Consider the following 27463-nt stretch of genomic DNA (forward strand, 5'->3'; position numbering starts at 1 on the left):
CCGCTCCCTACGGCACCGCAGCGCCCGCGCCCGGCGGGGCCATGATGGCGTGCGCCGAGCTGCTGGCCGTGTGCCTGCTGTCAGCCGACCGCGGCCCCGCCGCCCGCCGCCAGCCGCTCCCCATCTTCCACGACGTGAGTAGCGCGGGGCGAGCCCCTGTCGCAGCCCCGGGGCGAGCGCGGGCCGGGCGGGCTGCCGTGCCCCCTCACAGGGAGCCGTGGTGGGGCCGCACGGGTACGCGTCAGGGGGAGGCCCTTTCCCGCCTGCCCCGGCTGAGGGACCAAACGCAAGGGACAAGCGAGTGGGCCCTGCTGCTGCTCTAGGCCTGAAGCTGTGAATCAAGGCGTGGGTCGTGATGTCTTAAATAATAGTCACTGTTGTGTCGTTTTTCTGAATTATGGGCCTCTCTGTGGCTAGAAATAGCCCGCTCCTTTATCAAGAGCTGGCTGTCGTGACTCTTGGAGCTGTGTGTGTCTGGCAGGAAAGCTGCAGAGGGTACCGTGTAGCTGTTAAAAGCTGTGGGATCCCACAGGCAGAGCGTGTCTGTTGCTCGCTGCAGCCCCCGTCCCTGCCCACTCCTAACACACCAGGAGTTGTGGAGGAAGATGCTCTTTGTGCAGGTTGGAGGTCAGCCGGGCATCCCAGTGGCTGTGGGTGGCTTGGGGGAGTTGAAGATGTGGATGGTGGCTGTCTTCGTTTTCACAGGACAGGTCCTGGCACATTGCCTCCCGTCACACCGCATCCTCTCAAGCCCTACGGTGAGGGTGCTCCTGTCTAGAGGGAGCTGCGCACCCTGGGGTCAGGGCTCTGGGGGAGGCAGCATCTCTTCCCCTGGGGGACCCAGTAGGGTGGGCAGGTGGCTGCATGCCTGGCCATCTCCCAGGGCAAGTGGCACAGCCAGGGTCAGAGCCCACCTCCGCTGTTGGAGCACATCAGAGGTGCTCAACCCCGCTGCCCCTGGGCATCTTTTGTGAGCTGCAGCGTGCCTGGGTCAGGTGGGCAGCACCTGAATTTCCCTGGTGAGCCACCAGCCCTTGCATTCCTCTGTGTCCGGCACCACTGAGGTCAAAGTCACCCTGTGGAGCCAAGGAGACAGTGTGAGCAGAGGTGCTGCCCCTGCCCTGCTGCAGGGACTGGGGAGGAGAAAGCAAGACAGGGTTAAGGGTGAGGGTTGGTGTCATGCCCCAGCACCTGGACAGCCCAGGATAGTGCTGGCTGTCATCTCTGTCCTGTGCTGGTCTGAGTGGTGCCACCCCACCGTGCCCCAGTTCATCCCAGAGGAGGGAAGCAGGAGATCTCAGGCAGCACTTTGGGAAGGTGAATGCCATGCCTGGTCCGGTCCTCTGCCTGGGGAGGACCTCCTGGCATCACGAGGGAGCAGCTGGAAAGCATGGCTGCCTCGGCTGGGGTGGTGCTCGCAGCTTCCAGCTGGGGATCAGGGTCTCTCTCCTGTCTTGGGGGGATTTCAGACCCCAGGCTCTTCAGCCAGCGTTATTAACTGCACTAATTACTTGGCTGATGGAGGATGGGCTGGAGGGGGGTTGGTGGTGACAGCTGTGTTCCAGCTCAGCTCCTCGGGGCACTCACTGAGTCCCACGTCTATCCCTCAGGGCGTCATTAAGGCAATTAAAATGGGAAGCGTTAACAGTGCTAGCAGCTGCTTTCCGGGTTCTGGCGGCTTCCCTTCCTCTTCCCGTGGCTCCTCTTGCTCCTGCCTCAGCTCCGGAGCTTGGCAGGGTGAGTTTAATATCTCCGCTTTTGGGTCTGGGCAGTTGGCTGGTCTCTAGCTGTCCCCCAAGACTTGCCGGGGCGAACTGCCCCCTGCTGCAGTGGGGCAGGATCCCAGCCTGCCCCTTGGGCAGCGGGAAGGCTGCCCATGACAGATCCTGGGTGGTAGCCGGAGCTTCCCCTGGGAGCAGAGCTGCTGTCTCCCTGCCAGCAGATCGCCTGCCTTCAGGAGAGGTGAGGAGGAGGAGGGCTTTGCCTGAGATGCTTCGCTGCAGGCGTGGTATGAGCTGCAGTGCTGCCATCGCAGTTGTTTCTCTGTGCAGACATCTCAAGACTCTGGGAGATTCGTCCCCCAGGCTGGTGCTCAGGGCTTGCTTACTCCCCTCGTGGTGCACAAGAGGTTCAGACAAGACTCGGACAGCCTGCTGCTTGTCGCCGGCGCCTGGCCGCAGCCTGCGTTAGCCTGCGGTGGGTCAGTGAGCACGGTGTCCCCAGGGTGGCTGTCCCCTCCCCAACAGCCGGCCTGTCCCTGCCTGTGTGTCCAGCAGCTGCGGTTGCTTCCAGCCCTGCAGGCAAGGAGAAGCCCTGTCCCTCCTTCCCGGGGTGTGTGTGGGTTTATCCCCAAATAAATGCCAGTTCATTGCTGCTTCCATCGGTCCCAGTGTGTCCGCTGCTGCAGGCACTGAGCGGGGCTGCGGCTGCTCGGACCCAAGACCAGGAGCTGGGGGCTAAGGGACATCTCTCGGGCTTGAGGCAGTGTCCTTGTGTTTCTGAGACTGCCAGCCCCTCTGAGTGCAAGCGAGGGATTGCTTGTAGGGCCTCTCCAGCAGCCGACGCAGACCTGATCCCATTCCCAGCTTGGCTTTGCACCACTTTTCCCTGGCTTTGTCCCAGGGCTGCTGTCTGCACCGGGCTCTTGCACCAGGAGCGGCATTTACCTCCGTTGCCGTGCCTGTGCCTGTGACCTGGCGGGGGTGGGAGTCACCCCGAGATGCTCGGGAGCAGCTCTGCACTATTTTTGCTTGGCTGGAGTTGGATCCTGCTGCGTACGCAGGAGCCATTGGTGTTTTCTGGTGTGTGCAGGGCTCACCGAGGCACCCCTCTGCAGCTGGGGTGGGCCAAGGACAGGCTCGCTGGAGACAGCGAGGAGCCCCACCATCCCTGGGGGACGGGGAGCAGCCGTGGCCTTGCCTCACAGGGCTCTTGCAGCTCTGCTGCTTGCACCACATTGATTTGTTTTGAGCTTCAGGCAGCTGCCAGGTGCGCACTGGCGGTGCTTTTGTAACGCACCGCTGGAGCAGAGCATCCCGTGTCCGAGGGAGAAGCGTCAGCTCTGAGCTGAGATTCATGTTGAATCCAGGATGGGCTCACCCTGGGTTAGAGACCTTCTCAGCCCCATGGGATCCCCCCTGAAGTCGTGCTCTCCCTTGTAGCCTGCAGACAGCCCCTGCTGAGCAAGGCCAGCCTGTGAGTGGGAGATGTTTGGCCTCGCTTGGATCTGCATATGCTAAGTGTCTGGGTGACGCTTGACTGTCTTTGGGATGAGCTGGCTGGCCTCAGTGGCATTTGGAGTCATAGAGATGTCGGTGCATGAGCCACACGTCCCTCTAATGAAAGAGCTCTGCAGGATGAAGCTTTTGCCTTGATGGGAAGTGGTGTGCCGAGGCAGGGAGGCGGCTGGGTGGCGCGGGTATCTGGTGCCACCCTGCCTGCAGGCCGAGCAGCCCCTGCAGCCAAGGAGCCCTAGCATGTGTAACCCTGCAGCCGTGAGACCCCTGCTACGCAAGCGAGCCCTTTAGCCTGGAAAAGTTCTGCTTTAAAATCCAGAGAAATCCCCAGCGTGTGGGAGCTGCGGGTTCCTTTCTCAGCTGGTGGTGGTAAAGCTCCAGAGCGCATCCAGTGAGTTCAGGGAGCGCCTGCCCTCCTTTCCTGCGTTCCAGAGGGACCGTTACCTAACACTGGTTTGCTCAGGGCAGCCTCTGTTCCCTGCAGCAGCTCAGGGCAGGAGAAGCTTGCCTTGCTCGGAAGAGCATACTCTGAGGAGGTGTCCCTGCTCCTGGTTTTGGTCACGGGGAAGAACCAGGGAGCTCCCTGCTGGGACCAGCGTCAGAAAAGCCTCTGCGCAGTTGCAAGCCAGTGGCTTCCTCGGGAGTAAGCAGCGGAAGTTTCTCTGGGCAGCTGTTTCTTTACCTCAGAGTGATTTTTCAGGGACATTTCAGTGGGTAGATACGAGCTTGTGCCCTCAAAACGCGCAGCAAAGCTGTCAGTGAGCGGCGCAGAAGGCAGCTGGGGGCGGAGGGGGCAGCTGGCAGCGATGCGTCTTCCTGCGGCAAGGAGCAGAGCTCGTCCGGGGGCGTTTTTATCAGCGGTCTCTGCTTTGCAGGTGTGTGGAAAAGAATATAACAAAGTCTGCTTTCCCCTTTTCCTGCCCTTTTTCATTCCTGATCTTTCTTCAGACCTTCAGATTTTTCTGTCAATCAGGATGGTTAAAAAGGATGATTAAAAAGAAGAAAGTTGCTGCACACACAACCTTCTGTCGCTGGCTCCATTAGAACGTGCTGGCCGAAACCTCTGTACTGTTCAGTCTGGCGAGATGTTCCCAGGCTTCGGAAATGATGCTGTTCCTCACCGGAGTCAGCCCCAGACCTTCCAAAAATTATTGGTGAAAGAGGAGCCAGTCCCAGCTTTCTCCTGAGCTGCGGGCACGCACCTTGTGGTTGGGAACCTGGGTTGAGACCCTGAATTAGAGCAGCTCTCCAGCTGTGCTGTGTGGCAGAATGAGTTACAGATTAATTAATTCATTAATTAATAATTACAGTGTGTGTGTGTCGAGGTGGTGGAGGAAGGATTGTTGTGAAGGGTGATTACAAAGTGCAGGACAAGAGCTGCTCCTCGGTGCAGACAGTTGAAGTGTCAGCGCTGATGCACAAAGTGCTCCCGTTATGGAGTGGTTTTATGCTTAATGTTTTTTCATTTAAAGGGTCTGAAAAATTAAACACTTTTCATCACAAGTGTAGCGAAGCCCTTTCTGCTTCATCTCCCTCTGTGTTCTCTAAAAGATGCTCAGTGTGAGTGCGGGGCTCGCTGGGGGTCGGTGGCTGTGCCGAGAGCTTTGCACGTTGGAGAGGAGGAAGGGTTTGAATGGTTTGCAAAGGGGAATTTCCCCAGAGCAGCCTGTGCAGCGCTGGCCTGCGCAGCCCTGGCAGTGGGGGGCTGCTCCCCGGGCCCCAGGAGGCTTTCTTCCCCCAGTGGCAGCGCCGGGGGCTGCCTGGCTCGCCGTTCAGCCGTGCTGCTCTCCCTCCTGCCTCGCTAAACCCTGTCGTATTTTCTCTTGCAGATTTTCCGGCGAGCCGACAAGAACGGTGAGTGCTTTGTTCCTGCCGCTGCCTGTCCCCGCTGGGAGGTTTGGCTGAAAGAGTGAAGGCGGACGAGGGCAAGCAGCTCCCTGGCTGCGAGGAAAATGCTTTTCTGCTTTGCCTGGAGGAACGGGCCCTGGAGCAAAGGGCCTGACCAGGGGCTGGGGCAGTGGGCTCCCCCAAGTCACCATCCACGTGCCACGCAGGACAGAGTCCCTTCCAAGCCCCTCTCTTGCCTGCCTGCACACAATCTCTCCTCTGAGCTGCTAGCAGCGAGAAGGGGAGGCAAAACAAGCTGTGCAGCACGCAGCCCAGGGGCCGTCAGGCTTCTGCTCCATCCCTTGCAGGATTGATTCAGGCTCTGCGCTCAGTCTGGGGCTTTACAGGTGCCTCTGTTCCTCGATGCCCGCTGGAGCCCCTGGCATTTGAGAGTAAGGCTCTGCTACCTGGTTTTTAATCTGGCACCTATAAACCAAGAAGTCCAAAATCAAAAGTCGTTTCTGTGAGCTTTCCCACCCCCTCTTGGTCTATTCTCCTTCACAGTAGCTTGCAGGCTCCAGGAGCTGCTTTTGTTGCAGATCAAAATGCAGCCCAGGAGCTGAAGTCTTCCACAGAGAGGAAGGAAAAAGCTCTTGAGTCAATGCAGAGATTTTCTTTCCATAAAAACCTTCTCACTGTGCTGTTTGTAACCGACTCTGTACTTGCACAATCAGCTTGGACAGTCATCGAAGTACAGAGTGTCTGCATGGCGTTTCTGAAAATGTTGCAGCGGGGTCTTTTGGTTGGAAGGGGATGAAATTCCCACCTGAAATTCCAGCAGCAGTGGCCCTGCTTGCCAGTGCTCCTGGGTTTTTGATGGGGTCTGGTGGGACATGCTTCCAATGAGATATCTGCTCTTGTTATTATGCACAACACGCCCAACCGTCCCACGCTGCTGGGAGGATCGCGGGGCCTGTGTGCTTCTTTCTGCAGATCTATAATTATTCTTCCCTTTTATTTAAATGCAGATGATGGGAAGCTGTCATTTGAGGAGTTCAAGAACTATTTCGCTGATGGGATCCTCAGCTCGGAGGAGCTGTGGGAGTTGTTCAGTGGCATTGACAGGCGTCATTCAGAGTAAGTACCGTGGTGGCACAGAGGAGAGGAGACGAAGGAGAATATAAAACTGCTTGACTGTAGATGGAGGACATTTGGAGGCGGGTGTGATAAATAGTCAGGGTGAGATAAACCTACCTCTTGTAACACACAGATGTTAAAACCCATTGGACACCAGCTCTGGGCACTGGTGGTGAGAGAAGCCAGACATTTTGGGAACAGTTGTTACCGGATTTACTGTAGTTCCGTAAAAGCAAGCATCCATTTAAAATTAAATTGCATTAGTTTGAAAAATGTATTCCAGAAATATACAGCTCTATAGAGCAGGTTGTGTGTCTGCACGAGGAGCGTGTGGTGGTGTGAGGATGATGCACAGACTGTGCAAAGTCGCAGGCTTTGCCACTGCTGACACAGGGAACCGCTTTTCACTTACATAAGAGCTGCCTTCCACCAGAAATGGGCCTTATGAGTGTAACTGTGAATTTAGGCCAGCTACTTTTAAAAAAAGAAACCCCCAAAGAACAGGAGAAGTAATTGCACTTAGCCCTGGTCTCCTTTTGACTGGTGCTATCTAGAGGAGACTGTTGGGCTCGGCTGGGTTTCTCATCCCAGTCTTTTGGATGTCAGCGTGGCCTTGCTGGGGTCTCTCTGCCCTACTGGCTGCTGTGAACGAGCGTGTTTTGGCACTGGGAGGAACTGGATGTTGATAAATTGCACGTCTGGGGCCTGCCTGTTCAAACGGAGGGGTGCTGCTGGGTGAGAAGGTGGCTGCAGCTTCCCCCTGGTCTGGGGCAGCAGGCTCAGCTCTGGCCGGTGCCGCTTCCCTGGTACCCCAGGAAGGATCTCCTGCACCTCTCTGATGGTGGGCAGGGTGGTGTCTGAGCAGGTCCCCGCCAGGGAGAGGTAACTGGGAGCAGCCTCAGCTGCCCATGCTGGTCCCAGGGCTTTGCAGGGAGCCAGGGCAGCAGCGCGGAGCGCCTGTTCTGTGCTGAGATGCCAGCAGCCACTGAGCCACTGACAGGGGGTACCCAGCAGGCTCTGGCTGCCAGTCCCCACATCATCCACGCAGGGCTGGGGGAGTGGGGCTGGTTGTCTCCCGCTGAGTGCCGTGGTGGTGGGTTTAGTTGATGCTTCCACTTCAGTGATGGGGCAGAGGTGTGGGCTGAAGTGTGCAGCCGCTGGTGCTGCTTTCTTTCAAACCTGGCTGCCTGTTGCTGCCTGTCCTGCTAGTTGGGACTGTTGGACGTGGGCAGCAGGAGGGGTCTCCTGAAAATAGTCTCGGGGCTGTGATCCCAGGGAGTTAGCAGTGAGCCGTTCCCTTTCCTCTGCCAGTGCTCCTTTCCTCTTGCTTCATTTTGGGGTGACCTTGGAGTCATGCCCCCGTACAATACTGCAGTAAAACAAAGAGTTTTGACTGTGGCCTTAACTGAATGGTGAAGATTTCCTGTTTACCATCACTTTCACGTCGGGCTTTGTCCGTCTGTCCAGAGCAGATAAACAGGACTGACTGACAGGCCCCGTGTGCAGGCAGGCTGTCTCTGGGAGCCGTGCGCGGCCCTGGCTGCAGCCGTGCTTTCCAGCTCGTTACCCGTAATGACGGTGCGGTAGCTATGACAACGTGGCTGTTGCAGCGTTGAGCTGGTGACATCTATTAGCAGGGCATGACCATGGGGTCTTTGATCTCTTTCTGCCATGAAGAGCAGAAGGGTCCCTGTGGACAGAGCTGGTCTCCAAATGCCTGCGTTCAGTGACTTCGAGCGAGCGTAGAAGACGCCGTCCCTCCAGCCCTGTGAGGATGCCCTTGTTTCTGCAAGAGCAGAAGGGAAAGTCAGCCCTGAGGCCCTTGCAGGTGTCGTTTTGTTTCTGTCCCTGTTAGGACATGGCCATGCACGCGTGTGCAGGGTCAGTGCATGGGACAGCTTCAGTGTGAGCAGGTGGGAACAGGATGGGAAGTGGGAGGTGGCAGCAGGGAGCTGTACCTGATTTCTTCAGGTTCATCCCCAGCTCGTAGATGAGGAGGAGGTAGGACCTCCCGGAGTGGAGCCTGGTGCTCAACTTATTGTCTGGTAAGAGGCATCCTGCCCTGTGCAAACAACATGGGGCAGCACCGGGTCTGCCAGAGTGCTCTGATCCTGACCCAGTGCCGTGTACCTGCTGGGGTGAGGGACTTGGAGAGACAGGCCTGTCCCCAGGGACTGCTTGCCCACTGCACAGTGGCAGGTAATGGAAATCAAGCAGTGTTCCGCATGCTGGGCCTTGTAGAGATCTCTGTGGCTCTGTGTGTCGAGCTGGACTTTCTAGTGTTCGGTTTTGGGGTGTGCAGGGGGACTTGCTCCTTTGTACAACCTCTGGTGTCTTTTAAAGGGCTGTGCTGGTGCCCTGCTGTCCCCTCAATGCAGGGGTTGGACAGCCTCTCTCCTCTGGGCTGCCTGCTTGCCTTGCACTGCAGGGGCTTCACTTCAGCCAGCTCTCAAAAATATTTGCTGCCAGATTCAAGAGCTCTTACCCGAGGTGATACTCAAAGTATTACAAAGCTGGAAAGCAACTACAAGCTCTACAGACATACCTGGTGCGCTGCTTCTGTGTCGTGTGGCTTTTCTGATGATGGGAAAGTTTCACCCTTAGTCCGGGGGGGTGGATTTGACCACAAGGGTGCTGTGTTCATCAGGTCTAGGCTGAAAGTTGTGTTTCTTTGTCAGTGCCAGCCTGACCCAAGGAGAGACACTAACAGAGACATTTACACCCAGGCACTCTCCACACCCGGGTAATGGAGCACTGCCCAGACATGTCCTGACCCTCACCCATCACTGCAGACCTGCAGCTGCTGCCCTGGCTCCCAAAGCTGACATCTGGGAAGATGAGTATTTCAGAGGTCTCATATGTTACTTGTTCTCCTTCCAGAGAGCCCATGGCAGCACACTCTCCTCTTCTCCCTGTCCTTCCCATCCGATCTTCACCTCCCATCCAGCCGGTACTCAGGTGGGATGCTGTGGCCTGTGTGCCAGGCACCTCTGTTGTGTTCGCTTCAGATTTTATGTTTCCCCATAAGGCCTTTTTTGTTCTGCATTTCTGAAAATTGTTCCACTTTGGCGTTTAAATATCTCCTTGCTCTAGTTCTTTGGCATTTAAAAAACTATGTTGAAACCAGATTCAGTTCTTTATTGCAATTTGGTACAGGAGCTAGGTCCACTGTTTTGTTCAGCTTGTCAGGAAGCTCCACACCAGCTCTGGCACTGGCGCAGAACAGAAAGATATGTCTTCCTGGAAGAGTGCATCTTCATCCACTGAAATGCCTGGGTGAGAAGAGGCAAATGTTTTTGAAGGGATGGAAAAGCTCCGTTGCTGCAGAAGCATCGAGGGAGACGCGCCGTGCGGTTTGTTCTCTGAGCAGCCCCGCGTCCGCCTGCAGCCCGGCCAGGGGGGGTGGCCGCCCATCCCGGGGTCTCACGGGGACGACTTAATGGAGAGTCAGTTACAAAGGGCTTTGGACGGAGCGTTGTCACCTTGCACAGGTTGCCTGCCTCCTGCTCTTTGCAGGGCACTGTGAAACCTGCCCAGGGAAGTGTTGTGTGGACCTTGCGGGTCTTTCTGTCCTGCATGTGTCGGGATAATTTAGATAAATAAGGTCTGGCAAATCCTCCTTTGCCTGAGAGTGGTCAGGTGGTGGTGGCAGGAATTGGGTACAGACTGCCTAGAGCCTGTGTCTGACCTGGAGCCACAAGTGAAAGGGGTGGGAGCACTGACCTGGTGGTTTTTAAAAACTCTCAGTGGAAATAACCTCAAGCCTCTGGTTCTGTGGAAGAAGGGACTTGTGTGAACTTTCCTCCCCTCTCTTTAGTCAGAGACTCAGAGCCACAGCATCTGCCAGTCTCTGAATGATGGAGAGTGACGGAAACACTCTGGGTCACACTGGAAAGGTTTGGAAACCAGACCTGTGATGGCAGCAGAGGTTTCCAACATGATAAATGATAAAAATAAAAAAAATTCCATCTGCTTTGCTGAAGCTGATTGCTGTTTTCTTGCATAAATTCCAGGCACATTCTGACAAAATCCCAACAGCATAATGATGACAAGATCCTTCATCATCAGTTCAAGCCTAATTACAGTTAATCAGTGGGTTGAGCACAGTCAAAATACAGCTATGTAGAAATGTGGAGAGTGTCAGGATGAGTGCTTTGGAGGCAGAGGATGGCTCTTCTCTTGGAGTGGGAGAGGGGATGGCAGAGAGAGGAGTGGAGCAAAGCCTGCTGCCCCATTGCAGCCTTGCAAAATGGGTTGGGATTTGATGTGCAGGTTCTTAACAGGCGCTCCTCCTGCCTTCTGGTATGAAGTAGCTTCTGGTAGCGTGAAAACGGCACCATTGGTCCTATGGTTTGCTTGCTGTGCTCTGTCCTGCCCATAACTGTGCCCTGGGGGCCGCTGCAGGCTGCAGAACGTGGGAAGAAGTGGCCATTGTGCATTAGGTGTCTCACTGTGTATGTTGTTACCTCATGTCCATATCCCCCCTCTTGTGATTTTTGCCCATCTCTTGGATGGGCCCCAGTGGCTGCAGTTGTGACCCTGGGACACAGGTCTAACAAGCAGTGCCACGGATGCTGTGGTGCCAGGTCTCTTGTGGCTGGGCAGCAGCGGTGGCTCTGCAGTCTCCAGGCAGCTTTCAGAAATAAGTGGAAAAATGAAGGAGCAAGGCATTTTTCCCATTTAAATTCAAACCCCGGTTGCTCTATTTAGCAGAGCTGTGGTCAGATGCGTGGAGCTACTCAGAGGTGGGATCAGCAAAGTTTGATGGAGCAGAGTCAGCAGAAGAAGGGGCTGTGGTTTTGCTGGTTATCTGTATTGTGTCTCATGGGAAACACTGGATTTTTTTATCCACTTTAAAAACTGTCTTCAGTGCCAGGACAATGTGCCAGAGCCCTGCCTTAATCAGCTCCTGCGGAGGGTGTTTAAAATAGATGAGCCAAATCACATCCTGAAACTGCCCGTCTCCGTTGCCTGAGAAGGTGCCTGATGCGGTTCCCGAAACAAAGGGGTCTGCAGTCCCACTGCTGCAGGTCTGTGATGAGACCTCACACCAACATATTTTCACGATTTAAAGCACTGCCTGTTGTTAAAGTACACTAAGTGGAAGCCCAGCAGAAAGAGAGACACAGAAACCAGTGTTTGATTTTGGGGGGAAAACCTGTAGGAAGATTTTGCTTAAATTATTATACCTGTTCCCAGCATGGCATTGTGGACACTTTGCACATTCTCCCTCAGTTTACCTCGGGGCATTTTTGCCCCTTTGCCATGTGAGCAATGTCAGAGGGGAGACAGGGTGACCGTGGCCGTGATTTGACTTCCTCTGGCCAGTATCACAGCAGCTGTCCTTGTGCTTGGAGCCCAGCAAACCCCAGGTATCACTGGTTCCTCTGGGTGTGACAGCACTTAAACTCTCTTTTGTGCTCTCTTGCACATTCCCAATCAGGATTAAAAATGGTTGTAATCATTTAGGGGATTTTGAGACAGCAGAATTTCTTGAGCGGAGGCTGATTTGAATAAAGTATATCCTAGGGCGTTTCCCTGCAGGCTCTGCAGGTGATGCCAGGCACCGCAAGCAGCTCTGCCTCCGTGGCTTTGGCCACCTGAGTGGGTCCAACAGCTTCATGCGAACCCATGGTTCTGCTTGACATCCCATCCCAAAAACATGTGGCTGTTTCTGGATGTTTCTTCCTCCTGCTCCACCCTGGCAGCACCTTTATTAGCAACAGGAGGGACCTGTCCAAGCCCTGCAGGGATGACAGCATTGGTTCTCCAGTGCTGTACTCTCAGTTACTGAAAAGGGGCAGGGGGCCGGCTCCCACCTCCAGGTTTTTGGACCGAAGTCCCTGCTTTAATGGTCTTCATGGCAGGAACAACCGCTCTTGTGGGCCATGAAGCCATCTAGCCCTCTGCCCTGGGAGCCTGAAGGCAGCCCCACATCACCTGGGCTCCGGAGGCAGGGGAGGAGCAGCTGGGGGCATCTGTGGGGCAGATGGGAGAGGAGGGAGCCTGGTGCCATGGGGCAGCCACAAGGGAGAACCTGGGCTGAGGTCAAGTGACGTATGAGGAGGGAGCCCTGGCTGAAAGCTTTGCTCCAGGGCTCAAAAATGGGGCTGCCGACCCAGCTGGGCAGCCCAGGGATGTGGGGCACTGCTTGGCTCCCCTGACCTGCATCCTGGCCCCATCCTGCTCTCACAGATGCTTTCCCAGTACACTCCAGCTCTGGGAGATGGTGGTGGAGCAGCCTTGCTTGCTCCTTCAGCACCTGAAGCAGAGGTGATGCTCTGCAGCCCTGCCTGGGTGCTGTAAGTGCTGGGCACAGCTTCTGAGCTGCTGGCTCTAAACTTGTGCAGCTTTTTATTTTTCTAACACAGCTTTTGAAAATACGTGGGAGGAGCAGTGAATCCACTGAGGGCCCCAGACAAGCCCTCAAGACCCTGCTCACCACAACTGTTTCTCCTGAACCAGCCCCACTATCTCACAAGAGCTTGTTTTTCTGTTTCTTGCAGTAACGTGGACACAGAGAAGTTGTGTGGTAAGTAGGGTGATATTCCTGCCTTGGAGGGTTTGCTCTCTTAAGGGTCTGTGGTGGGGCTTTGTGCACATCTGACCTGGGCAGGATTGGGCAGTCAACTGGCATTGACAGTCGCAGCACAGAGAGCATCCATGCTTTTCCCAAGGGGATGGGATGTTTTGTCCCAGGGGATAGGAAAGGACTCTTCATTTCAGTCCAGGTGGGAGTGTTGCTCTGGAGAGGGACACAGATGCCACCCTGCAGTGCTGGGCTGCGTGCAGGAAGCAAGAGGTGTAGGGCAGGTGGAGGTGGAGGTGCCCAGAAAGCTCACGATGGTCTTCTCCTGCTTCAGATTATTTCTCAGCGTATCTGGGAGAATACAGGAACGTGCTTTCTGCCCTGGAAGCCCTCAACTCTGCGGTCCTGGCAGCCATGGACAAAACCAAGCTGGTAAGGATGGGACTGCGGGAGGGTGGTGGGGCAGACGGGTGCCTAACAGGAGCCGTGGTGATCTTGGCTGCTTGCTTAGCGTTAACCTTGTCTGAGGCAGCAGATGTGGTGCCTCCCAGATCAGCGGGGCTGCCTGTACACGCTTGGGTTGTCTCCATGTGCGATGAGTGCTGCAGCAGCACAGCCTGCAGCACGCCTGGAGGAGGGGGAGCTGTGCTGGAGGAGGAGGAGGTGAAGAAGGGTAGAGACAGTGCTTTTGTGCTCTGGAGACATTCTCTTCCTCGTAGGGCTCCGGCCACGGTCGTTTCACCAACTCCTTGCAGACCACTTGCAGGGTCCTGCCTGGGGACACTGTTTCTGGGGGCATCGCTGGTAATCTCTGTGTTGTGTCTCTGAGCCAAAGCGAGGTCTTTTCTACAATGCTGTGTGGCACGAAATGGGGGCTTCAGGGTTGAGCCCGCTCTGGCCTGACCCCAACAGCTTGTGCTCAGCACAGCCTGTGCTCACAGGAGCAAAAATGTGCTGCTGGAGAGGGGGCAGGTCCCTGCGGCAGGAGGGCCGCTGTGGGGAGCAGCGAGGCGCTTGGGAGAAGGTAGGAATTGGTGAAATTCATTGACTCCCAGCCTTGTGCCGAGTTCATCCCTGCGGTGAATGCTCTGCCTCTCCCTGCAGCTTGTGCTGATGGGAGGCGAATTGGAGGCTGCTAATTAGGGCAAGCAGCCTCCTGCTTTGTGAGCTCCCCGGCCTCTGCGTTAGAGAGCAGAGGTCTGCTGTGCGCAGCCTTGTGGGCTAAATACAGCTGTGGAAAAAGCAGTGGCCACTACTGGAAGGGACCCTCCTTGGGGACCAGGAGTCCCCTTTACGTCTGAAATGCGTTCAGTGGTTTAGCCGTGTGCTTGGGGCTGATGCTGTTTACAGCCGTGGCAAGGGCCGGCCCTTTCTTCCCTTAAATGTGGTGGTTTGGTGCTTGGTGGGAAGCAGGTGAAGGGCATCATCCAGGTGTGCGCTGTCCACTGACCTGTTGATGGGACGGAGAAGCGAAGGGGGACCGGTCCTGCTGTCACTCTGCAGTCATCAAAGTGGTGTTTGTGCCCCTGTAGTGTCAGTCACGCTCTTGCCCTCTCTTTGAGTCTTCCTCCGGCCAGATCCAGCCTTGACCGCGCCTCCCGGTACGTTGGGAAATTTCATGCCAGGAGAAGGAATCACTTGAAACTGCATTTTCTCTTTGGTTCAGCTGTCTGGCCCCCTTCACAGTTATCAAATGCAAGTGCAGAGGGAGAGAATGAAGCCTCTTCAGAGCGCTATGCTTTATTTCAGTTCTTTTCTGGTTGGTTTTTTGTTTTGGTAATTAATTTGTATATTCATGTATTTCTCCAAAGGACACACAGAACCACAGGCTGTTAGGGGTTGGAAGGGGCAGCGCAGTTACTGTGTGTCACGGTATTGGCACGATGCGTTCATTCACTTCGTTGTTTCTGATGCCACAGGTGTTCCCTGGGAAAGAGAAGCACCTTTTCCCTGTTGAAACAGATTTTTCTAGACTCTTTTCCACTCCTGTTTGGATCTGCCCGGAGCCAGGGGGCCAGGGCAGCCCGATGTTCACAGCTCTGCTCTCACCGGGTGACGTCGGTGCTGATCGGGTGCTCTGATCCCAGCCCTGAGCTCCTGGGTGCCCTGCTGCAGATACTGACCCTCCTGGGAAACATTTCCCTGCGCTCCCCTGGTCCATGGGGCTCTGAGCTGGGGAGAAGGGAGGAGAGGGCAATGCTCCAACCCTGTGGTCAGGGCTCTTGCAGAGGTGTAGGAAATCTGCCGCTGCTAGAGGCTGGCAGAGGTGATAAATGCTGCATTCTTACCTGTTGTGCCCTGAATATATTCCCACGTTTATATTTCCAGAATGGGACTCGATCTGGGGTTATTACGGGATTAGTGGGTTTATTAGGTTGGATTTTAGCCAAAGCTCACAGCTCTCAGCCAGGGGAGGGGGCAGAGAACAGAGATTTCCCATATTACACGTCCATCCCTCATTTCCATCAATTCAAACACCTCCAATGCCACCATGGCTGAGAACTGAGAGCCCCAGTTTGGCAGAGAGACCAGCCTCCTGGAAGAGCCGGATGAAAATTCATCCCAGGGAGCTGCTTTTGCTGGAAGTGCAGCCATGCTGTGTGCTGAGCAGATGGGAGGAGACCTGCCTGCTTCAACGGCCCTCACCGTAAACCTCTGCTTCCCGAGCAGGGCTGTGGAGTCAACAGATGTTGAAGGATCTGTTTTCCCTGCCTGTTTTTCCCAGGCTGTATTTAAGAAAGTTTCACATGACTCCCGGGGAGGTGGTGACTCCCAGGCTAGCTAGGAGACAGCGATCTCTGACTTGAGCTGGGTCTCACCAGTCGAACCACAGCATCGCTTGGTTAGGGCATGGTCCACCTCTGGTAGTTCCTTACTTCTGCTGCCGCGGGATTGCTCACCCCTGCACCCTCCAGGTACTCACCCACAGCTGGGCACAGGCCCGTGTCAGTACGAGCCCACTTCACCAGCAGGAAGACAGGCGGAGAGCCTGGGCTGTTCGACAGCGCAGCAACAGCAGAGCCTGGGAGCTGGGGCCGCCTTGCTCAGCTCATCGTCCTGGTCTACAGCGAGGAGAGAGGGAAATAAGGAAACCAAAGCTTGGAGGGACTTTGCCACAGCTCTGTGTTTGGGAGCCGTGGTTTGAGGTAGTGCCACCGAAAGCCTTTTTGGTCTCAAGGGTTCCCACCTCCACACATGCCTTCGTGGGCGCGGTGGGCCAGGGTACCCGGCGTGGATCCGTGGCACGTCTCAGCGGCCGTCTCCTCGCTGGCAGACTCCTCGAGCTCTGCCTGCCGTGCAGGTTGACGGCAGGATAAACACTGCGATGGAGCATGGGGAGCGCCGGCTGCCTCCGTCCTTCTCGCTGTGTAAGTGCCTGCAGTCACTGTAGGAAATAGTGTGTGTGTGGGCAGCAAACCTGCTCGTGGTCTTTATCATGGATCCACAGGTTGGCAGGAAGAAACCAAATCATTAGGTCTTCGTGTGCTTCCATCCTTCCTCACTGGGTTGAGAGAAGCATTGTAAAGAAAAGGTGTTTCTTCAAGAAAAGAGGGTTTTTCTCCAAATTCTGTTATTCCCGCATCCATTTGTAAAATACAACTTGATAGCTATGGTGCAGTATACTGATGAAAGCTTATCTTGTGTCCAGACTTTGCATTTGCGGTGTAATAGCATCAGAGTAAGATGTGGAAATACCTTGGAAAACAGTCTGATATTTCTCGCAGGGGACCTGTATGCTAAAATCTTTCTATTCTCCGGTTTGCAGACACCGCAAACTAGCCCATAAATACCTTTCCAAGTCAGGTGCTTTTATTTCTCCTTTGGCAGGAATTACATGATCACTTATTCCACTCTGTCCCAAGATTAACTATCATCATAAGAAACTAATAAAACCTCTCAAAAGCAGAATTATAGCAGCTCTTGGCGACTTTGGGGTTTTCATCTGGGTCAACAGAGCTGAAATAGCAATCCACGACCCAAAAGCCTTGTCTTGTGCTTGCTGAGTTATTTCTTCCGTGACTCCTTTCCATGAGTCGTTGCTATGAGCAGAAAATGCTGTGCTCGGTGAGACAGAGCATGTTTTTGTTGAGCTTCTAGTTACCGAGGGGTTTGAACTGCGTGGTGCAACACCTGACAAGAGGGTTTTGCTTGTTTGCCCCAAAGTGGGCCGGGCAGCTGAACTGAAGGGAAGGTGCGTTTTTCAATGGATTCCCTCCCCTGGCGTGTGACATTTTCCAAGTCAATGCAGAAGGGTGAAACAGCATTTGGGGTTCTCAGGAGAGATGGTTATTTCCATCCTTCTCTCTGGCACATTCCCCTGAGCCTGCTGTGTTTGACGAGGCGAGAGACAGGAGGCAGCTGGCTCATCGTGTGCAGCGCTCACCCGAAATACTCACGTGTCCGCGTGGGATCCTGCTTTGCCCTTGCAGGGTGGGCTGGGGTGTGCTGGGACCGGGAGGATGGGGAGCCCTCTGCATGGCGAGCTTCAGAGCTGAGGCCCTTCCAAGCACGGCATGTTCCTGGGCTGGTAGTTGGGTTTTGGCAGGTGGCACCCCAGGCTGGTGCCTGTGCCTGCGTGTTTGGGGGGTAAGGACGGTGCTGGGGTGAGCTGCGGGACTCTGGGCAGACTGAATGCGCCCCCCGCAGCCGTGACACGGAGTTGGTGGGAGCAGCTGCCTGCTGCGGCCGTAAAACTGCATCCCCCGATGTCATCCGCAGAGGACATCAGGATTTAGGCCGTCCTCAGGATGAAAGTTGAGAGGATGGGGAGTATTGGGAGGCTGGTTTGACACCGGGGCTTCTCCCAGCACCTGGCCCTTTGAAGGGGAGCGAGGAGGTTGGGGAGAAGCATCTGGCCCCTGTGCAAGGGGAAGCGTCCATCTGCCAAGGCTGTGGGGGCCCCAGCTGGCCCCAGCGGGGCTTGGAGAGGAGGCATCGGAGGTGGGGGTGCACCTTGTTAAGTGGGTCCTCACGGCTGCGGAGGCTGCTTGCTGTGGGACGTGCCCTCTGTGTGGAAGGAGGGGTGACAGCCTTTGGATGTGGATCAGCTCCCAAAATGAAATAGACTGCGCCTGGCCGTGCCGTGGATGCCTTTCCGCTGCACCCCGGGGGGGAATTTGTAGTCGTCACCTTTCTTTCTCAGGCTTGTCCTGGGGAGGTTTGAGTGTTGGTTGCTCCCTGTGAGCAGGGGGTGCGTGTCTGGGCTGGCGGGAACTGAGCACGCACAGAGGAGTGGTGCTGGTGGGGATTTCGGTGCCTGCACCCCTTGGGAGTGAGGAGGTGAAGGAGTGGGCGGGGGGAGCCGCAGGGTCACTGCCTGGCGTCCCCAGCCCCGTGCTCTCCATCTTGTGGGGCTGTGGGGAAGGAAGGCTTGTGGGAGCAGGTGGGATGCTTGGCTGGGAAAAGCCTGGAGATGCAGAGCAGGAGTTCAGCTTCCCATGGTCACATCTGGTCGGCTTCGCTGCCATCCTCCTCCTGGCAGAAAAATGAGATTCATTTTCCAGCACGGCTGGAAACCCCCCGGCAGCAGGGCCGCTGGGCGGAGGGCTCTGCTCGCCCCGCTGGCGGGCTGTGGGGAGTGGCTGTGGCCATCCTTCGCCTGCTCCAGCACCAGCCCAGGGCAGTGCTCGGCGGATGAGCGTCCTCTGCGCTTGCCTTCCCCTCCTGGCCAGCTGCAGCTGTGCCAGCAGCCCCAGGCGGACACAGTTCCGGCACTGGGCTGGTGGCTTGGCTGTGGCGCAGAGGAACCAGAAGACCATGTGAGGCTCGAGACCCTCCCTGCTGCCCCCACTTCTCAACAGGTTTTTGATGCCAGTGTTGCAAGGGTTACATCCGTGTGCTCTTGTGCAGAGCTGCTGGAATCCGAGATCCTCAGTTCTCCTGTGTGTTGGAGAGAAATACAGTAGGAATTGGAAATATTTGACCTGAGTAATGGGGTAACAGTGCTGGACTCTATTTTGGACCTGAAAGAGGGAGTTTGTGGTACTCGAGGAGGGTGAAGGCAGCCTGGCTCCTGGTCTGGGCTGCACCCTGGGGGTCACATAAGGACACCATGGGGAAGGCAGAGGTGACTCTGCTCCAGTCTGTCTCCTCGTCTTGTCAAGAAAAGGGGTTGACATCTCCTGGTTGATGCCTCTGTGAAGGAACCAGCCCTCCTATGTCATGTGGAGACTCCTTCCTTGACCTCCCCCTGCCAGTCCTGTCTCTGGTCATGCTCACAGTGATGTCGTGTGGTTTCTGTGTCCCTTGAGGAAGCGGGCACGGGGCTGGCCTTGGGGAGAGGAGGCTGCTGTGACAGCTGGGTAGTGCTTCCCAGCTGCTTCCCCCGTGCGAGCTCTGGTCCTTTTCTAATCATCCACTAAGCTGAGTCGGTTCACTAAAGCAGCAGCAAAGCCAGGTGAGTGCTTTTGTGCCTGCTCAGTGAACTGAATCAGCTCCCTGAAGCACCAAATGAGCTTTATAACAAAATTAGAGAGGGAATTGAGCTCCTTGGTTTTCACCAGCTCATCCTCTGTACTCCGTGCTGAGCCGCTTCAGTGCCAAGATGAGAAATCGCCTCCCGTCGTAAAGCTGCTGCGGTGCAGGTGCCGTGTGGACCTTCTCCCCCTCAGCTCGTTCCTCCCACCCCTGTGGCTCCCCGCAGACCTGCAGGTCCTGCTGCCCTGACTGCTGGAGGAGCTTTCCTGCCTGCTGGAGCAGCCCCTTCCCTGTGCCGGCGGCTGCGGGCGGTGTGTCCCAAAGGACAGCTGTGCTGTGGTGCTCTGGGTGTGCGCGGCCTCCAGCCGGCAGCGCCGGGGCTCGGCTGTCGACGGGCTGTACCCAGTCGGCACGGCCTCAAGCCGCAGCACGAGCCGCGGTGGTGTTGCCAGCCTGACCGGACACGTGCTTACTGGAGTGATGGTGGATAGGCACAGAAATAACTGGGAGTGTAACTGAAAAGCAGTTTACTTCTTTTGGAGCATTTGAATCGACTTGGCACTCCTGCAGCAGCGCAGGAGCTGGCCCTCGGTCACCACCGCCGCTGCAGCTCTGCCCGGAGCAAGGCAGTGCCTGCCAGTGGGACGCTTCGAGCGCATGGCCATCGTCTCCCTACTGGGATACCCTGTGCACGTAGTGGGCACCGTGCTCCTGGTACTCGCCCTTTGTTGTCCACGCCTGCTGGAAGGACGAGAGCGATGCTGCCATCGAGCCCCCCACCCAGGCTGCTGTGCCCCTCTCTGGGCTTGCCAGGACCTGAATCTGGCAGTCCGTGCTGCGGAACAGGGTGTTCAACTCTAAGCACATCCTCTCGGGAAAGCCAGGAAACATCGAGGAGCCCCCTGAGAGCACGATGTTACCCACCGTGTCCCTCCTGGCGTGGTCAGGTACCTTCTGGAGGCTCTGCCACACCAAGTCGGGGAGCCCTGGGGAGCTTTGGTGGAGTAGCTTCGGTTGGAAGAGCGGCTCTGGGCAGCAGAACCGTTCCTTGTCCAGGGTTATCCAGTGCCCGTCGGGGACCTGAAATCTGGCTGGATGATGGTAACCTTGGTCACGGAGGTCTCCTTTGTAGTCCATGGAGACATAGCAGCATTGCTTCTTCAGCTGGATCACTGTTGGCTTCTTCAAGGCCTGCAGCGCTGAGGGGTCGTTGGGGCTCTCCATCAGCAGGCTGTGCAGGTAGCTGGAGAGGAAGCCACCGGCCACCTCAAGGCGGTAAGTGGCCTCCCTCCAGGTCTGGCCCTGGCAGACGGGGGTGACATGGGACACTCCTGCCCCAGCTTCCACAGCCAGACCGGTGACTCTGCCGTAGGCGCAGAGGGAGAGGAAGCCGGTGTTGGCCATGTGCAGGGCTGGCACCCCGAAGCTCTCGAAAAGCACCTCTGCTACCTTCTCCCTGTTGGTGGAGGGGCAAGATGGGGAGTTGGCCATGAGCACCGGCTGTTCCTCTGGGAGAGCTTTCAGGCCACAGAAGAAGAGGTGACTCCACAGGTTTTCCATGCTGTCCCAGTCCTCAATGATGCCGTGCTTGAGTGGGTAAGTTCTGGGCGCTACGGTGCAGCCTGCCGTGCTTTCAGCAGCAGTGGGATGCCGCTGGGTCTCCCATGTTGTGCCTGCGCTGCAGGGATGCAGCCACGCGGTCCTTAGCACGAACTTGGGCTTCTTCTGGCCTGCAAAGCCTGCCCGGGTGAAGCTGCTGCCATTGTCTATGACGACCGCGGGCTTTGGCATGACTGGCGCTCCTGAGGGACGCTGAGGAGGGAGGAAGAGCCTCACCCTGCAGTGGAACAAGAGGAGTCTTGTGGGGGCACATCAGGCACAGGGACCTGCTCTGCAAGGGGGCCTGTGGCTCAGCCCCGGTGGAGGACAGCTGTGCCTGCTTTAGAAGTGTCTGTCTCTGGGTACATGCCTCAGCCTTTCCTCCTGTCTCCTTGCTCCCTGCCTTGCTGAGCATCCCTCCCTGGGTACCTCGTCTCCATCCCTGGGGGCCTGGAGATTTTCCCCAGGCCCTTGGGTTGTCTTAACAGAGCAAGGACAAAACTTCAGGCAGTTTTAAGGAAGCAAGTGAAAACTGGACAGGAAAGTAGAGTGGTTGGACCAGGCTGCAGGGAATGGTGCTGCCAGCAGAACCCATGGCCCGTGGAAAGGAGCCACGCTCCAGGCTCCGGCTGTTCATTGTTTTTGCCCCAGAGGATCTGTGGTCACACCTGGCAAAGGAAGGAAGGGGGTTGGGGTGCCGATGTGTATGTCCAGGCGCTTCCCCAGCTCTCTGTGCTTCTCAGACACGCTTCTGGGGCGTAGTGTGCACCCTGACCCACTGTTTGGGCACCCTCTGGGCTAACTTGCCTGCTTACCAGGATGCACAGGGACCTCTTCATTCTCCTGTGTGCCCCCCCGGACCCGCCTTTATGAGCACCCAGCACTGACGCCCGTGGTCGGCACCTTGCATGTCAGACCGAGGAGGAGAGTGGTGGGTCGCAGGAGCTGTCACTCGCGCTCGGCAGGTGACGTGGGGACGGGCTGTGGGGTGGCCCCGAGTGCAAGTGCACGTTGCGAATTCAGCAGGGATCTCTTCCCATCGGAGCAGCTTCCTGGGGAGAGAGGGCATGAAACCAGCCCGCCTGCCCTGCCGGTGGTGGCGTGCTCCCTGGAAGGGGCTGCCTGTGCCGGGGGGGGCCGCTGCAGGCTCTCAGCCCCACCAGCCTTGTCCCAAGAGCCTCGGTGCAAGCAGAGCCGTGTGTGAACTGTTGGGCGCAGCAAGGGCTGCTCTGCCTGCCCCGGAGCCCTCCCTGGAGCTGGGGGCTATTTCTGCAAGCGGCCTTTACCTGGCGGCTTGGGAGCATCCATCTGCGGTGCTCCACGTCTGCTGTGGGGGCTGGGGCTGGGATGGGGGTGGTGTCATGCTGTGCGTTCCCTGCTGTGACCTCACAGGCATGCACCCAGAGGCCGCTTTTGTCCTGCAATGTGTTACCGTTTCCTACAATAACTAAAAACTTGATTGGGATCCACCCCATGGGGTTTATTTAAGGGCCAGCCCCCTCCAGATGCAGCACCGCTCCCTCCGCGCAGACCCAAAGGCGTCTGACAGGTCCTCTCCCCTTCCCCGCAGAGGTACGAGACCTCCTCGAAGATGGAGCAGTTCCTGACCCGTTTCCTGCTGCGGGAAACCATGCACCAGCTGCAGTCCCTGCAGGCCTCGCTCGAGTGTGCCGTGGACACCGTGGAGGAGCAGGCAGGACGGGAGAGGTAATGGGATGGGACATGCCCGTCCTCCCCCTCTCCCCACCCCTGCTCATGGGGGTTGCAGCATGGGGCAGGACTTGCAGGTGCCCCTGGGAGGGACATCTGGGAGCAGGATCTGCCCTTTCCAAGCCTGCTGTGAAGCTGCCCCATATAGGGAATGACTTCAACCCCTCCTTCTGCATTTTATTCTTTCAGAAAGGACATAAAGAAATCTGAGACCTCGGTTGGCCTGAGATCAGGGAGGCGATGTGGGCGCAGGGGACAGAAGAACGTCTGTCTGTCTCCCACGGACCCCTACTCCGGGATGCTAACGACAGGTACCTGCAGCCTGGCCGTCCCTCGGGTTGGTGTCTCTGCCCCACCGGAGCCTGGAGTGGGTGTGGGGGCAAGAGCACAGGATGGGGGGAGCTTGTCCAGAACAGAGCCTGGACCGTTGCACCCAGATGCCAGCTGGAGCTTCTGTGGGTTGTTGTATGTCTTAAGCAGTGGAAAAAGTTTCAGGAGAAAAACAAATCGGAGGTTTAGGAGCTTTTGTGTTTTTTCTGAGTCTTGAGCAAGCTTTTTCAGTGACATCTCTCTGCCCTTCCCCTTACAGGGGTGTGTGTCGAAGACAACAGCCAGTGGATGGCGCAGATCAATAGGCTCCAGCAGCTCATCGAGAAACTAGAGTGCAAGGTGTGTGGCCGAGGGGAGGAGGGCAGGGGCCTGTCCTGCACCTTGGGGACGGCCAGGCCGGTGCTGGGACCTCGTCCCGTGCCAGCGGCCCTGGTGTTTGCTCCCGGCATCGTGACAGAGCTGCACCCGTTCACCAGACCGGACTTGCAAAGCTGCTCATCCCTTGCTGTTTCCAAAGCCCCCCTTTCCCCTCAGCTCTGCTGACCCTCCCCTGGCTTCTCCATGGTCCACGCTGACCTGACAAGTCAGTCTGGACCCACCGAGCCCCGCGGGTGTGCAGGGCACATCCCTGTTCTCCCACAGGTACCCAAGGGAATGTCCCCAGCGTGGTACCTCTCTGTCACGCTGGGCTGGGCCGGGCTGTGGGTTACTGCCATGTTTGATGTTGTTGCAAAGTTCTCCCAGTAACCACGAATTTTCCTGTGGGGTTAAATGCAGAGCCCGCGCCTGGAGCCGCTGAAGGAGGAAGCGATGGGCAAAGGAAGAGATGCAGTAAGTCCCCGTCCTGCTGCCTGTTGTGTGCCGGTAACCCCGCGGTGTGCAGACATCCCCTCTCTCACACAGACGTGTGCTGGCGCAGCCTCTGTGCCCCGAGACTGGAGCCAGCTGGGTGAGCTGCTGGCTGCGGTCTGGGGCGGGGTCTGCTGCCGGGTGACATGGCAGGGTGGGAGTCAGCGCTGTGAGCTGGGTGTGGGACCATCCACGGGACAAACGCAGCCCCACCAGGTCCGTGAAAGCCCTGGGCGGTGCCCACGGCCAGCCCGGAGGAAGGAAACGCTCCGCTTGCGAGTGCCCAAATCCCCCAGCTTTGCTCCGAGCACCCACAGACCACGCAGAGCCCCAGTGGAGGTGTCCCAAGGTCCCTTTCTGCTGGGGGAATGGCACAGGGAACTGCAGCAGCCCCAAAAGAGGACCCCACGCCAGGGGATGGAGAATCTTCAGTTGGTGCAGGCCTCATTGTCAAGGCAACGTGCCCAGCTGGGAAGAAGCTACTCGATCGTGGCTTTGTCCCCAGCATTGTGGTGCCAGCCCCTTCTTGTGGCTTCCCCCGTGGTCCTGTGCTTGCTCAGCGCTGCCTTGTCCCACAGCAGGGTGGGAGCAGGGTGGGACGAAGGGGACAGATCAGTCCCTGATGCCGCTTGTCCGCTATCCCTTCGCAGCACATCCTGGTGGCGAAGAGGCAGATCTCGGTGGCCACGAGCGGCATCGAGGAGTTCCGCCAGGCGTTCAGGTCCTACACGGAGGTCACGGCCGGGCAGAGCAGCTGCCTGCAGTAAGTGGGGCGGGCGGCGGCGGTGCTGGTGGAGCGGCTCGCCCAGGAACAGGGGCTTTTCACACGACACCCGTGGGGGACAAAAGGGGGTTTTGTGGAGAGTTTTGTGTGCTCGACAGAGCAAGGGTTGGGCTTGGCGTGCGGAGGTTTGACCCTGCAGAGAGGACGAGACGGTGTGACGGCTGCAGCAGCCTCTCTGCCTGCAGTATGGTCCCACCTCCTGCTGCAGGTACTCTCAGCAAGAACCACTTGTCAGCGTCTGGCAAGGAGCGGGGTGGGTTTTACGCCAGCAGGAGGGGCTGTGGCAGGAGCCTGTGAGCAAATGCACACATTCCTCCAGCGCTGGAGGGCTTGAGAGTAACGGGGGAAGAGCCCAGGGGCGAGCCGGTGTCAGAGCATGGCTGTATGCAGTGTGGGTAGTGCTGGTGGGAAGCAGCTGCCAACACCTGAAGCTCACCCCTGCGTGAGACCAGGGCTCTGCCCCCCAGCACCACTCTGGAGCTCCAGACAGAGCTGAGGCTGGAGCCCAGGTCTGACTTCTGTGACGCGCCACTGCCAGCATGTCCCTGGAGGCTGCTCTTAGAGAGGCGCTTGCGTTCTCCCACGGGAGATTTTAAGCCACTTTCAGTGGGAAATGTTCGTGCTGTTCCCATTTAAAGTGTCGTTTTTCAGCTCTTCAGTTCCAACAGCACAGAATTGCGTTTTCAGTCCAAACAAAAGCAAGATACTTGTTTTGACACATGTGGCAGAGAGGATGGTATTTTTTTTCCTTTGGAATTGATGGGCTTTTCTGTCGTAAAGTCTATTAGTGCAGACAACTGGGTAGCGTGGCATGGGCACATGAGTGGAAAGCTGGAGCGAAGCCCGGGGAGACTCCGCTCTCCTGGTTCCCACTGGGGAACTGCAAAGTGCGTTGCGGCCCCCGCGCAGGGAGCGCAGCCTCTTGGCTGCCGGGTGACTTGCTTTGCTCTTCCCCCCAGGGCCTGATCCCTTCCTGCAGCCCTTGGCAGCAGCTGGAGGAAACGTTCATCCTCGGCTGGAATAACTGAGTGCAGATGGTTCCCCAGCCCCTGCACCCTGAGCCTCCCTGCTGCTTCCCCCTCCGGCTTCCCATGGACCGGAGAAAGCCCCAGCCTGTTCCTCTGGCGGGAGGGAGTGTGGGAAGCATCTCCTGGCGAAACAGCATCGCTCTGGGGGGCAGCGAGCTGTGGTTTTATGCTGTGATCTCAGGTCCTTGCACTTGTGCCTCAGTTTCTCTCCGTGGGAGGAGCATGGGATGAGGCATACCTACTCCAAAGGGCTGGAAGGATGAGCGTCTTCCTCAGGCTGTGCTGTGGCGCTAGGGCCGTGCTGGGAAGTACCTGACCAAGCACACGCTGGTTCCTGCGTAGCTGCCAGGGCCGGTTTTGGTGCTGTACAGCTCCTCTGCTGCCTGGCTGCAGGAAGGGTTTGTGTTTGGGACCCCCTGGAGCCGTGTGCCGGCCCCGGCAGCCACAAATTGCGGCTCCACCTGAACGGCTCGTGGAGATCCTGGTGCTGAGGCGCAGGGGCAGACCTGTGCCCCTCGCCCCCGGGCCTGGCAGGGCCGCACCGTGCCAGCTGGCCGGGCCCCGGCTCAGGGTTGCTCCTGTCCCCGCAGCGTGTCTGCCTGCAAGCTGACGGACGAGGCCTGCTTCATCCTTTACGAGTTCTGGCAGGACGTGACTTCGTGGAGAAGGTTCGAGGTTTTCCTTGCACGGGGCTGGGTCGGGATGCTCGGGGGCGGGGGGGGTGGGGGGGATGGAAGGGGATGGGTTCCTCTTGGGGCTCCACCAGGACCCCACTGCTCCCCTTCCCTGCGCACCCTGTTCTGCTGCCGCCAGCTCAGCCCAGTGCGCCCCTGGGGCCCTGTGCAGCGGTGGGGTGTGAACACCCTGCGAAAGGATTTGGGGAGCAGGGCAGGAGTGGGTGTCCTGCTCCGGGTGGTGCAAAAGCCGCCCTGTCCCCCCGTGCGTGGGCAGGGACCCCGGCGCACAGCCGAGAGGCCTGCCCAGCCCTGCGCCCTCCTGACCCTCCGCGCTCTTCCACAGCCACTTGCAGTCCAGCTGCAGCAAGACTTTCCAGCGGGCCATCATCAGCTTGCTGGAGTCCCCCGAGCTGCTGACCACCATGCTCTTCCCAGGTGAGGGTGGCCGTGGGGCTGGCCTGGGGGGCTGCGGGGACCCCCACAGGCCCACGCTCCTGCTCTGGGTGTTTGCAGTGGGCAGGAGCAGGGCAGGGAACAGGCGCCTTGGCTCCCTGCAGAGCAGAAGGCTGGCTTGGGGGGCGGGTGACCTAAATTGTGTTTTTTTCAACCAGAGCGAGACCCGTTTCCCCTGGTGGGTTCGGCTGCGTGTGCTGGAGGCGCTGCGGGGCCTCTCCTCGGCGGGGGGCTGCTCCCCCCCTGGGCCAGCCAGGCAGCTGGGGGCACTTCCCGGGTCGCAGATAAGCCGAGCCCTGTCTTGAATCCGCCTGATGCCTCGTTATTTAATTTTTGTTCATCTGAGCCCTGACCCTGCTCTGCCAAGCACGGGCCCTCCCGGGTCAGGCCCAGGGGCTGCATCCAGGTTTACAGCTCAGTGGTGCTGAGGCAGGGAGAGACCAGGTCAGGGAAAGTGCACGTTCCCTGTGGTCCCAATGGAAATCTGACCCAAGATGGGAGGAACTGGGAGAGGTTAGTGACAGCCAAGACCGGTTTAAGCCCCAGTTTCCTAACACTTTCGGATCTTGTGTAAAAGAACATGGAACATGGATTAATGTGGGCTGAATCCCACGCTGGCGCGGCTCTTCCTGACCGGCCGGTCCCGCACATCCCAGTGCTCCCCTGCAGCAGTCACTGCACATCACCCATCTCCAGGCCGTGCTCCCCACCCCAGGGTGGTTGGGGCTTTTAAGCCAGGTGCCAGGGACCTGCAGAAAAGCCTCAGCTGCCCCCAAGCAGGGGGCACCTCTAATCCCCCTCCCCTCTTCCCCGCTGCCTTTGCAGCCCTGACCCCTTCCCCTCTCTCCCCAGCTTCCTGGTGGATCATGAACAACAACTGACCCTGG

At 57.6% G+C, this 27463-nt stretch overlaps 2 protein-coding genes across 2 annotated transcripts; one reads left to right on the top strand and one right to left on the bottom strand.

Annotated features, from left to right (window-relative positions):
- The first annotated feature begins 41 nt into the window (after nt 1-41).
- Nucleotides 42-27463, top strand: NECAB3 (N-terminal EF-hand calcium binding protein 3). The gene is made up of 13 exons (XM_086474565.1): nt 42-134; nt 5066-5090; nt 6092-6200; nt 12707-12732; nt 13064-13161; nt 22316-22452; nt 22645-22766; nt 23045-23124; nt 23563-23616; nt 24285-24397; nt 26037-26114; nt 26467-26558; nt 27429-27463. Exons 1-13 carry the CDS (start codon nt 42-44, stop codon nt 27455-27457), a joined length of 1056 nt encoding a protein of 351 aa, XP_086330691.1. The 3' UTR covers nt 27458-27463.
- On the bottom strand, nt 19819-20937 carry ACTL10 (actin like 10). The gene has a single exon (XM_086474906.1). The coding sequence runs from the start codon at nt 20935-20937 to the stop codon at nt 19819-19821; it is 1119 nt and encodes a 372-aa protein (XP_086331032.1).

This window comes from Leptosomus discolor, chromosome 17, assembly GCF_034619465.1.
Source record: "Leptosomus discolor isolate bLepDis1 chromosome 17, bLepDis1.hap2, whole genome shotgun sequence".
Lineage (NCBI taxonomy): Eukaryota > Metazoa > Chordata > Aves > Leptosomiformes > Leptosomidae > Leptosomus > Leptosomus discolor.